The sequence below is a fragment of the Somniosus microcephalus genome, chromosome 5 (genome assembly GCF_052327205.1).
Source record: "Somniosus microcephalus isolate GS21.2 chromosome 5, FLI_Smic_1.0, whole genome shotgun sequence".
NCBI classification, from domain to species: Eukaryota; Metazoa; Chordata; class Chondrichthyes; order Squaliformes; family Somniosidae; genus Somniosus; species Somniosus microcephalus.
Window position 1 is genome coordinate 170,226,949 of NC_140991.1, and position 12,799 is coordinate 170,239,747.

Sequence of the window (12,799 nt, forward strand, 5' to 3'; positions counted from 1 at the left end):
CAGTATTAAATTGTGTCCAAGGAATTTGACGCACAGTGTGTTTCATCAGATGAGGCAATGAGTAAACCAAAACCAACAATTGCATTTATTCACAGCCCTTTTAGACACATGTCGAACTTTAAAATAAAAGGTTGTATTATTTTAAAATGTGATGTTTTTTAATGTTGCTTTTTTAATAACAGCTAATGGCTGCTAGCTTTAGAGTTCTAATTATAAGTGATGTATATTTTAGCCACGTTGCTGCAGAAGTCGTAAGAATTCCATTAAAATGTAATGATGTCTTGAAAAGTTAATAAAAAATTTAAATCATTAAAAATGTATTTTTATTTGTTTCTGTGTTATTCCCACAATCTTTAAAGCAGTGTTCAAATTGCACTGTAATCGCTTGCAAGGTAAATTGAGTTTTGAAAATTTTGTAAAATTATTTTAAAATTATACTAGTGTGTGTGTGTCAGGTGTTGCAGTGTTTTTTTCTTAGAAATATATAATAATTTTATGGAGTTACTAAAATGATGTGCCTTGAACTCTTCTGCTGATCCCCCAGCTGGACTGGTTTATGCCCATCCTCAAGTAAGGATTGTGCCCATTCATTCAGCTATGTGAAAAGTGTAAGCCAAAGTACATTGGACTTACAACTGATCAATAGTTTAATGAGTACCTATTCACATTAGGGACAACAGGACAACCTTCTGAGAAAAAAAATCACTCCTCAATGAAATGAAATGCCTGCACCTGAATTATGTAATGACCCTAGTGAATCTGTACCTGGGCAGCAAATATTTTATCTGATGGAGGTTGTACATTGGATAGATTGAAAACACAACTCTAGGCTCTTTTCTGACTCCCATTATACCCAGCATTTATATGGAAAAACCTCCAAGAAAAGAGCACTTCAAATCATCTTTCCCCCTCTCTCTTTTGCTTATATATATGGAGTGGCCTCAAAACATGAGCAATTTCTTAATGGCATTTATCCCTCTATTAAATTGGCCACAGAATGAGGTAGCGCTGCTAAGTCATGATTAGCTCTCTCACATTGGGAATGCATAAAGGCATTGACAGTCATTCACATTCACCTATCCTGTCCAATCACTCAGTAGACAGCGGGGTCATCAGATCACTGGTAGACAGAGCCCTTTCTATTTGTGGGAGACAAGGCTGTCATGGTGAAGAAGAAGCTGCAGCATATCAGGGAGGCCCTACAGGATAACGTGTATCACCTTAGGGCCATGTTCACAAAGCTTTTCCCGATCTGTTAAATTGCAGTTTTCTCTTACTTTCCTGCCAGTTGGTGAACCTTTCTGTAAACACGTTACAAATTACTAATTGCCGACAAATTACAGAAAACTGTGTTTTAGCATATCAGTAAGATCTTTGTTAGCAGGGACTCAGTTTAACTAACAAAGTCATCCACCTCAACCATTATGAAACACTCCATTCCAAACACAACAGGAACCTTATTTAAGATACATAATCCTTATATGTGTACAAATCCTGTTAAAACTACATAAACAGTAAAAATTATGTCAGCTTCATTTAAGATCTGATAAAAGCTCAGTCACCCGAGAGAAAGCCCCATGAGACGGGAACATTAGAGGTGCTGGTATGGTTACAACCACCCTGGGAGAACTGGAAGACGAATAAAAACAATGTTAAGTGAATATAAAGACATAAATATTTGTGGGGAGGGAGCGGGGGAGCATGTTTGTGGAGGGGAAACCCGGAAATGCTGGGAACGGGGTGGTCCGGCTGAATTTAATGGTAGGACTTCATTAGAATGATTTCACTCTGTTTCCCATCCGGCAGCTGGCCGGATTGAAGGCTGGCTGGCTGCCAGGCAGGAAAGCCTGCAGTAGAAGGCCGCAACCGGGGACCGCTGTAGACGGTCCCTAGCACTTGCAGAAGATCGGGTGTTGGTGGGATGGGCTCGAAGCATGACAGTAAGGATGGAGGAAGAGATTGTGGGGGGGCTGGAGGATCGAGGGGGGCTTGGCTGATCATGGAGAGGTAGAAATCGCGGCAGCAGGTTTTCTTGTAGGGCCGTGGGGAAGGACTCCTGACTCTGCCTAGCCCACAAGTACTGCTGGAAAAGCACTTACCTGCTGCAGCCGGCAGCTCCTGACTTCCTTCAGCTGCCGGACTTCCCGAGCCCTGGTAAACCTGGACCGCAGCTGATAAATCCAAATGGTTCCCAAAATCTGAGGAGTGGAGTCTCATTTAAATATTATAATCTATGACCTGCCTCTCCAGAGCGGGTTACTTGGATGCGCCAAACCCGCCATGGTTAAACCGGAAGTAGCCTCGCTCATGGCGGGTTGGGATCTGGTTTCACATTTCTGTTAATTTAACCCTGCCCCAGACCCTCTCCTACCCCTCATGGGGGTGTTGGGGGGGGTGGGGGGGGGAGTTAAAATTACCCCCATAGAAACAGAAATTAAATGGATGTCTTCTTTAGCTGAGCAGACCCAAGAAATTGGGCCAACTCTAGTTTGAGTTTAAGACAAACTAATCAGTGTGATACAGATCTATAAAGAAAAATTAGTACAGGAACCCAATCGGGTAAAATGCAAAAGAATTTAGTTCTAAATGCAGACTACGGTAAGATGATGAATGAGATTTGGAGCTCAGTTAATGAGGAGTACAAAATGGTACTGTTGATAGCCAGTTATCTTGTTGTTGCTGGAAACTTTGATTCCCAGTATGGCTGAATTCTCAATATAATTTTTAATCCATTTATTTTTAAGCTTGCTTGTCAGTTTTAATAAATAATGATGTCTGTGTGTGCAAAGGGAGATTTTGTTCTTTTTGTCCATTCTGCGTATGTGCATACCATTTTGAATTTATCAAGGCAAATATTTGCACGTTTTGTTTGCATCTGGCTTCAATGGCTGAAAGAGAATACTTGAAAAGTATGTGTTTTTGTAAATATGTTTTGATTTTTTAATCAATATTTCTATGCAATCCATCTGGTTTATCTGTTGCATATGGCAGACCGATGGGTATGCCTCCAAGGTATCCCACGTGGCTCTGCTGAGTCGATATATCCATTTTCTGTTGGTAGAGGAGCCTATCTAGTTTAGGCTTCGGTTTCCATGGTAATCAAGCAGGCCTATGCGGCTGACATATGTATTTCCTTGACATTCTGGAAAATAAAATATATCTGAAGCTCCCTCTACCAACCTCACCCGCTTGTTGATTTTATTTTATGCGTGTTTTCTCCTGGATGTACACGCAGTCCTACAGTATTTGAGGTGATTCAATTCTGAATTCAGAATTGATTTAAATGCTCATTCTTAGACACACCCTACCAAAAAGTAGCAATTGAAACGACCTAGTATGTTACCGTCACATTATAATTACCACAACAATTAAACTATTTACAATGTTCTGAAGATGGTATTGCTGGAAGATACTGAAATTTCCACAAGATCCATTAGTTCAGATTTCTTCATCTGGAGGATTTTGCTGTAGCAACAGCTGCAGGATTGTAAGTTTCTGTTTTAGTTTCCCTTCTTGGAAGTTGTGATTTCTTTATTCATATTTATTCCACTGACAAGTTTATCTATTGCATTCTACTAATATTGTAACTCAAATTCCACTGACCTGGAAGAATTTTGTTTATCTTTCAAAGCGCCAGAAATAATGCTGATTGAAACATAAATTTAAATAATGCATAAATAAATGAACTTTAAAAAATATAGAAATGTATAAATTTAATAAAATTCTAACTACCACTGCAGCAAAGTGGTAAATCTTCACCTCAGTACTCTCTAAATTGTTCTTCTCTTATGTTGGGTCTTTTTTTATTATTATGCAACATGCACACTGTTTGATTCAAAAAGTCTACTATTCTTGTCTTTGTTCCTTTGCTATTTTATTACTACAGGAGTAGTCTATGACACCATCATGCTTAAACACCAGTGCATCTGTGGTAACCATAGCAACCACCCCGAGCATGCTGGGAGGATACAGAGCATCTGGTCAAGGTTGCAGGAAAAAGGATTGCTCAGCACTTGTGAGGTGAGGTTAGAGTACAAGAAATCGCTCATTTTCATGTCCTGGGACTATGACCTAGAACTATGGACTAATAGGCAGAAATTTGTAAAACTACTTCCAGACATTGAATAAACATTTCAAGAGTTAAGAGATGAAAATTTTTGACTAAGTGTGCAATTATTTAATATTAATTATTTGCACCCACATGCAATATCCATTGAATGTTAATATTGCATGGGTCTCAAAGGAAAACTCTACAGATATTTCAACCTTATCTTTTAATTAATAGTATATTGTTAAGAATTTTTTTTTATGAATAAAGAAAGCTAGTATTCATTTACATCTTAAATCCCCAAAAGTTTAAAATCTAATTACTGTTACACATGGATGAATATAATTAATAAAAAGTGCAAACATCATAAGCATATAAGAAATAGGAGCAGGAGTTGGCCATTTGGCCCTTCGAGCCTGCTCCGCCATTCAATAAGATCATGGCTGATCTTCAACCTCATCTCCATTTTCCTGCACTATCCCCATATAACTTGATTCCCTTAATATCCAAAAACCTATCGATCTTTGTCTTGAATATACTCAACGACTGAGCCTCCACAGCCCTCTGGGGTAGAGAATTCCAAAGATTCACTACCCCCTGAGTGAAGAAATTTCTCCTCATCTCAGTCCTAAATGGCCGACCCCTTTTATTCTGAGACTGTGACCCTTGGCTCCAGACTCTCCAGCCAAGGGAAACATCCTCCCTGCATCTACCCTGTCAAGCCCTGTAAGAATTTTGAATGTTTCAATGAGATCACCTCTCATTCTTCTAAACTCTAGAGAATATAGGCCTAGTTTACTCAATCTCTCCTCATATGACAATCCCCCCATCCTAGGAACCAGTCTGGTGAACCTTCATTGCACTCCCTCTATGGCAAGTATATCCTTCGTTAGGTAAGGAGACCAAAACTGTACACAATACTCCAGGTGTGGTCTCACCAGGGCCCTATATAATTGCAGGAAGACGTCTTTACTCTTATACTCAAATTCTGTTGTAATAAAGGCCAACGTACCATTTGCTTTCCTAATTGCTTCCTGTACCTGCATGTTAACTTTCAGTGATTCGCATACAAGGACACCCAGGTCCTTCTGAACACCAACATTTCCCAATCTCTCATCATTTAAAAATTACTCTGCTTTTCTATTTCTCCTACCAAAGTGGATAACTTCACATTTTTCCACATTATATTCCATTTGCCATGTTCTTACCAACTCACTTAGCCTGCCTATGCCCCTTTGAAGCCTCCTTGCATCTTCCTCACGACTTACATTCCCACCTAACTTTGTATCATCAGCAAACTTGGATATATTACATTTGGTCCCCTCAGAGACCAAAGCAGGGTCTCAGTTGTGCATTCTGATGTGTTTCATAGAATCATATAGGAGGGTGAGAAAGTTGTAACTCAAACCAGTGTCCTGATCTTAAACAAAGGCAATTACAATGGCATGAGGACAGAACTGGCTAAAGTGGACCGGAAAAATAAATTAAAGGGTAAGACAGTTGAAATGCAGTGGCAGACATTTAAGGAGATATTTCATAACTCTCAACAAAAATATATTCCAGTGAGAGAGAAGGATTTTAAGAGAAGGGCGCACCATCCGTGACTAACTAAGGAAGTAAAGGATGGTATCAAATTGAAAACGAAGGCATACAATGTTGCCAAGATTGGTGGGAGGCCAGATGATTGGGAAATTTTTAAAAACTAGCAAAGGATGACTAAAAAAAAAATAAAGAGAGAGAAGATGAATTATGAGAGTAAATTGGCAAGAAATATTAAAACAGATAGTAAAAGCTTCTACAGGTATATAAAAAGGAAGAGAGTAGCTAAAGTAAACGTTGGTCCCTTAGAGGATGAGACTGGGGAATTAATAATGGGGAACGGGGAAATGGCAGAGACTCTGAACAAATATTTTGTATCTGTCTTCACGGTAAAATACACTAACAACATCCCAATAATGGATAATCAAGGGGCCACAGGGAGGGAGGAACTAAAGACAATCACTATCATTAAGGAAAAAGTACTTGGTAAAATAATGGGACTAAAAGATGACAAGTCTGCTGGACCAGGTGGCCTGCATCCCAGGGTCTTAAAAGAAGTGGCTGCAGAGATAGTGGATGCATTGGTTGCAATATACCAACATTCCCTGGACTCTGGAGAAGTCCCAGCGGATTGGAAAACCGCAAATGTAACACCCCTATTTAAGAAAGGCGGGAGACAGAAAGCAGGAAACTATAGACCAGTTAGCCTAACATCTGTCATTGGGAAAATGCTGGAGTCCTTCATTAAGGAAGCAATAGCAGGGCATTTAGAAAATCATAATGCAGTCAAGCAGAGTCAGCATAGTTTTATGAAAGGGAAATCATGTTTAACAAATTTGCTGGAGTTCTTTGAGAATGTAACAAGCAGGGTGGACAAAGGTGAGCCAGTGGATGTGGTGTATTTGGATTTCCAGAAGGCATTCAATAAGATGCCACTTAAAAGGTTATTGTATAAGATAAGAGCTCACGGAGTTGGGGGTAATATATTAGCATTGATAGAGAATTGGCTAACTAACAGAAAGCAGAGAGTCAGGATAAATGGGTCATTTTCCGGTTGGCAAACGGTAACTAGTGGAGTGCCACAGGGATCGGTGCTGTGGCCTCAACTACTTACAATCTACATTAATGACTTGGATGAAGGCACCAAGTGTAATATAGCCAAGTTTGTGGATGATACAAAGATGGGTGGGAAAGCAAGTTGTGCAGAGGACTCAAAGGCCTAGAAATTTGGCGGAGGTCCAAACGGGGCGCCAAGCTCGCCTGGGTGCTGGAATTACCGCTGCGATCGGAGCCGTTGCGCCCGCCGGAAATTCAGCTTGAGCGCCCCAAGAGGGACGCGGGGCGCTGCTCGAGGCGCCCCGCGTCCCTCTTGGGGCGCTGAAACTGAATATCGCAGCGCAACGTGCCACAGTGGCACATGCTGTGGCACGGCGCGCTGCGGTACTGCAGGCCTTCCTCCTCTTCTTAAGGGAGAGGGGCCTGCACCAGCGCAATGACCGATCGCGAGTGCCAGCAAAAGCACCCGGCACCGAGGAGAAGTGCTGGGCTCTCAGGACACAGCCGGCACTGCCCGGGGGGGGGATCAAGAGGCCGGGGACGGAGGTGCTGGCAGACTGCCACCGAAAAAATGGCCGCCCCGCACCTCCACCTTAATTTGCGTCACTACCGCCACAGGTAGGCCCCATGAACCGGGTGCGATTTGCGAATGGCGTTACAGAGGTGGGCGCTACCAAATATTGCGATCGGGGCGGTAGTGGGGCGCTGCGCACACCGATGATGTTATCGGTGGCGGCGCAGCGCTACAGGCTAACGCCGCCATTAGCACCCTGCTAAATATTGCGGGAGATGTGGCCAGTGGCGCTAAAGCCACTGAGTGCCCTCTTTAGGCGCTAACTGGTGGCGCAGCCCACCGAATTTCTAGGCCAAAGAATCTGCAAAGGGGATATAGACAAGTTAAGTGAGTGGGCAAACATTTGGCAGATGGAGTATAATGTGGGAAAGTGCGAGGTTATCCACTTTGGCAGGAAAAATAAAAAAGCAAATTATTGTTGTTTAAAATGAGAGAGATTACAAAATGCTACAGTTCAGATGGACCTGGGGGTCCTTGTGCAGGAAACACAAAAAGTTAGCATGTAGGTACAGCAAGTAATCAAAAAGGCAAATGGAATGTTGGCCTTGATTGCAAGGGGGCTGGAGTATAAAAGCAGGGAAGTCCTACTACAACTGTACAGGGTATTGGTGAGACCACACCTTGAGTACTGCAAACAGTTTTGGTCTCCTTATTTGAGGAAGGATATACTTGCATTGGAGGCAGTTCAGAGACGAGGGGGTTGACTTATGAAGAAAGGTTGAGCAGGTTGGGCCTATACTCATTGGGATTTAGAAGAATGAGAGGTGATCTTATTGAAACATAAAAATATGATACTGAGAGGGCTCGACAAGGTAGATGCAGAGAGAATGATTCCCCTCGTGGGGAAATTTAAAACTCGGGGGCATAGTTTCAGAATAAAGGGTCACCCTTTTAGAACTGAGATGAGGAGGAATTTCTTCTCTCAGAGGGTCGTAAATCTGTGGAATTCTCTATCCCAGAGAGCCGTGGAGGCTGGGTCATTAAATACATTTAAGGTGGAGATAGACAGATTTTTGCAAGATAAGGGAGTGAAGGGTTTTGGGGAGCGGGCAGGGAATGGCTTTGAGCCCAAGATCAGCCATGATCTTACTGAATGGCGGAGCAGGCTCGAGGGGCCAAGTGGCCTATTCCTGCCTATTTCTTACGTTCTTATGTTTTTATATAGGGGTGTATTTTTAACCTTACATTGTTTGGAAACAAAATCGGCTATTGTCAAACAGGCTGCCAATTTGCTATCACACATTTTTCACCCAGCGATAAAAGTTCAAATTACTCCCATAGAATTTATCAAAGTATTTCTTGATGAGCACAGCATTTACAATATTTTTTAATCATAACATAACAACTGCACTCAAACATCAATTTGTTGGTGAAGATTGGAATCAGATAACAAAGTTAAGGGGTTTGAATTTTAACATTCAACTCCTTCAATATTCACTCTGTTGGATGTAGAAAAAAAAGTAGCATTTCACTGTGCCTAATTTTAATATTTTTAAGGATTAAAACAAATAATTTATTGTTTTTGCTGATTGGTAGTGGGGAAAATGCTAGAGTCCATTATAAAGGATGTAATAGCAGAGCACTTGGAAAAAAGTGACCGGATCGGACAAAGTCAACATGGATTTACAAAAGGTAAATCGTGCTTGACTAATCTACTGGAATTTTTTGAGGATGTAACTGGTAAAATAGATAAGGGAGAACCAGTGGATGTGGTGTATTTGGATTTTCAAAAGGCTTTCGATAAGGTCCCGCATAAGAGATTAGCGTGTAAAATTAAGGCACATGGGATTGGGGGCAAGCTATTGACTTGGATAGAGAACTGGTTGGCAGACAGAAAGCAAAGAGTTGGAATAAACGGCTCTTTTTCCGAGTGGCAGGCAGTGACTAGTGGGGTACCACAGGGATCGGTCCTTGGACCCCAGCTATTCACAATATATATTAATGATCTAGATGAGGGAACTAGATGTAATATCTCCAAGTTTGCAGATGACACAAAGCTGGGTGGGCGTATGTGTGAGGAGGATACCGAGAAACTCCAGTATGATTTAGACAGGTTGGGTGATTGGGCAGAAGCATGGCAGTTGCAATATAACATGGATAAATGCGAGGTTATCCACTTTGGTGTCAAAAACAGGAAGGCAGATTATTATCTGAATGGCAATAGATTGGGAGAAGGGGAAGTGCAATGAGACCTGGGCGTCCTTGTGCACCAGTCGCTGAAAGTAAGCATGCAGGTGCAGCAGGCAGTTAAGAAGGCAAATGGTACGTTGGCCTTTGTAGTGAGAGGGTATGAGTACAGGAACAAGGATGTCTTGCTGCAGTTGTACAGGGCCTTGGTGAGACCACATCTGGAGTATTGTGTGCAGTTTTGGTGTGGTTTGGTGTGCAGGATGTTCTTGCCATGGAAGGAGTGCAGCGAAGATTAACCAGGCTGATACCTGGGATGGCTGGAATGACGTATGAGGAGAGATTGGGTCGATTGGGCTTGTACTCGCTGGAGTTTAGAAGAATGAAAGGGGATCTGATCGAAACTTATAAAATTCTAACAGGACTAGACAGACTAGATGCTGGAAGGATGTTCCCGATGGTCGGGGAGTCCAGAACCAGGGGTCACAGTCTAAGGATAAGGGGTAAGCCTTTTAGGACAGAGATGAGGAGGAATTTCTTCACCCAGAGAGTGGTGAACCTGTGGAATTCTCTACCAAAGAAGGCAGTAGAGGCCAATTCATTAAATATATTCAAGAAGGAGTTGGATATATTTCTTAAGGCTAAAGGGATCAAGGGGTATGGAGAGAAGGCAGGAACAGGGTACTGAATTTGGACGATCAGCCATGATATCATTGAATGGTGGAGCAGGCTCGAGGGGCTGAATGGCCTACTCCTGCTCCTATCTTCTATGTTTCTATGTTTCTATGACCAAATATGTCATCAAGGCGATGAGGCTTATATTACATGTTGTTTTATCACTTCTCTGCTGTTAATTATAAATACTTTTACAATGGTAGAAATTTTGATCTTGTGATTTTCTCAATATTTGTATGATAACTGACCATGTAAGTGACTGTTTAATGTAATAAATACTGACAATGTAGAATCCGGCTGTTTTCTAACCATTCTTACACTGTGGTTCTGGTGTTTAAATCCATTGGTTATGATATTGTAATGGGATAACTACATGGAAAGTCTCACTGTTTGAGAGAAAAACATTTCAAGCATTTTAATGTTTATCTCTACTGACAAATCTCTGTTGTAAGATGATGTCGGGGGCCCCACTTGAGTTAGACAGACCATCATTTTTTTTCAGTCTTTCAATTTAAATTTTTGGCTGTTGGCATATTTATAAACCTCTTTTTGATAGTCAGGAAATTTGTCTTGTGCCTAAAACTGACACGCAATTCGCGGCGCACCTGCAATGTGCGCCCATAGGTGAATGGCAGAGGCTTACTGGAAGCTGGGCCTCAGGCCTCATCCACATCAAACAAGTGAGCTGTAGATGCCAATTGGGTGTCTCAATGCAGCTCACCAATCAAGACCCTGGAAAATACATACGGCTCCAATGTGGAGCCGGCCCAGAGAAAATTCCTGGAGGGGACATGAACGGAAGTGGGAGGGGATGCATTTGCAGGTGGGCAGCAACCCACAGTATTGCTGTGGAGCCAGGTGATACATTTTCTCCCCTTCTGTATCCACATGAAGATAAATTAAAAAAATAAATAAAACCTTACCTGTTCTTTGGTGGCCTGCAGCATTCCATTAAAGGACCACTGTCGACCTGGAAAAATTGAGTGAAGCATGCATTTTTTCCCATTAGGCTCCTGATAAGCATGTTCTAGGGGCCTAACGCCTGATTTAAGCCGGCGTCCCGAGCACTTGGAAGTAGCTGCCTGCCAATTTGGCAGCTGATGCACTTATAAGGGAGATCGTTCTCAGAAATTTGTTCCCTCAATTTAGCACCCAGAAATTGGGTGTGACAGAGACCAATTTCTCCCCCGATACCTTCACCTAATTTTTTTTTTTAATGCCGTTATTTTTCACTTCGCTCACCTGGTCAGACCAGCATATGTTCAGCAGGTTCCCAACAGATACTGCCATGTTTATACAACAGAGCCCAATTTCATATCGTAGTCATGACTCAGTGGGGCCATTTTTAACCTAACCCGCCCATCGGGAAGGGGGAGAAATTTAGTTGGCTGCGCCACCCATTAGTGCCTTAAGAGGGTGCTAAGTGGGTCGCAAGCCAACTGGCGCCTGGGCGCGGCACTGTCCACGCCTCCCACTAAATTCCGCGGGACGCTAGTGGTGGCGCTAGCCGTTAGTGCTGCGCCACTACTGATGACGTCATCGGTGTGCGCAGCGCCCTACTGACGCCCCAGCCGCAATATTTGGAAGCGCCCCCCGATTTGCCGCCGGACGCTATGTCGGACCGGTTCAGGGGGGCCTACCTGCAGCCGGGGAGGCGCAAATTGAAGGAGAGGTGCGGGGTGGCCATTTTTGTTGTTGGCCGCCTACCAGCACCTGCCTGCGCTCCCCTCCCCGGCCTCCTGAACCCCCCCCGTCCCCCGCGGAGTGCCGGCTGCGTTCCAAGAGCCCGGCACTTCTCCTCGGTGCCGGGCTCTTTTGCCTGCACTCGCGATCCTCGGGGGCCCAGCTGGGCCCCAGATCTCGCTGCACAAGGCCCCTCCCCTTTAAGAAGGGGAGGAAGGCCTGCAATACGCGCTGCGGCACGTTGCACCACGATATTCAGTCGCAGCGCCCCAAGAGGGATGCGGGGCGCCTCCAGTAGCGCTGCGCTTCCCTTTGGGGCGCTACCACTCAATTTCCGGCAGGCGGCCGCGAATGCTTCCGGGGCGCTACTTTTAGTGCCCTGGCGAGGCTGGCACCCCAAACGGGGCTATACTCAATTTCTCCCCCATGGGGTCGAGTGGGACATTGGTTTTACATTACGCCCAAATTTACTCTACATTGAATTCAGTGGAGAGCAATATTGGATGTAAAACCAGCATTCCACCCGATCCTGTGGGTTTCTTGCCCGGCGAGTTCTGTTAAAGTTACCCTCAAAATGTAACTTGTGTGTTATTCAGTCTGGTCACTCATGTGAAAACAAGAAGCCAAAGCACACCCTATGCAATCTGCTTATTGTGATTGGTAATAAGTCAGAATGTGATTAGAACTTAATTAAGCCATTTACTACAAATTTTCAGACATGTTTAGGATCTCAGATTAATTTGTAGGCCAACGTGTCTTTAATGATGTTCTCTATAAGAGTAACAATCGTTAATAAGATCATGCAGGTTTCTGTGAGTGAGTTTACGTTTTACTGCTTTCTTCCTTTAGCGAATCCGAGGTCGAAAAGCCACTTTGGAGGAAATACAGATGATTCACTCTGAATATCATTCACTGCTCTTCGGTACCAACCCCCTCAACAGGCAAAAGCTGGACACAAGGAAGCTGCTAGGTTTGTAGAGCCTTGTTCTACTGACAGCAGCACATTCCACAACATTCATCAGTCATTACTAGTGTCAGTTTAAGGCACTCGGCAAGAAGTGTATCAAATTGTCACTTTTCCCAACATATTTATCACT

At 43.2% G+C, this 12,799-nt stretch overlaps 1 protein-coding gene across 2 annotated transcripts in view; it reads left to right on the top strand.

Moving 5' to 3' along the window:
- LOC147117434 (histone deacetylase 9) overlaps positions 1-12,799 on the top strand; it is a 1,471,293-nt gene that overhangs the window by 1,149,018 nt on the left and 309,476 nt on the right. For both annotated transcript variants that reach the window (XM_085988432.1, XM_085988433.1), the window contains 2 exons: positions 3,887-4,020; positions 12,552-12,672. In XM_085988432.1, the coding sequence (XP_085844558.1) occupies positions 3,887-4,020; positions 12,552-12,672 (255 nt within the window). The remainder of the gene's footprint in view (positions 1-3,886; positions 4,021-12,551; positions 12,673-12,799) is intronic.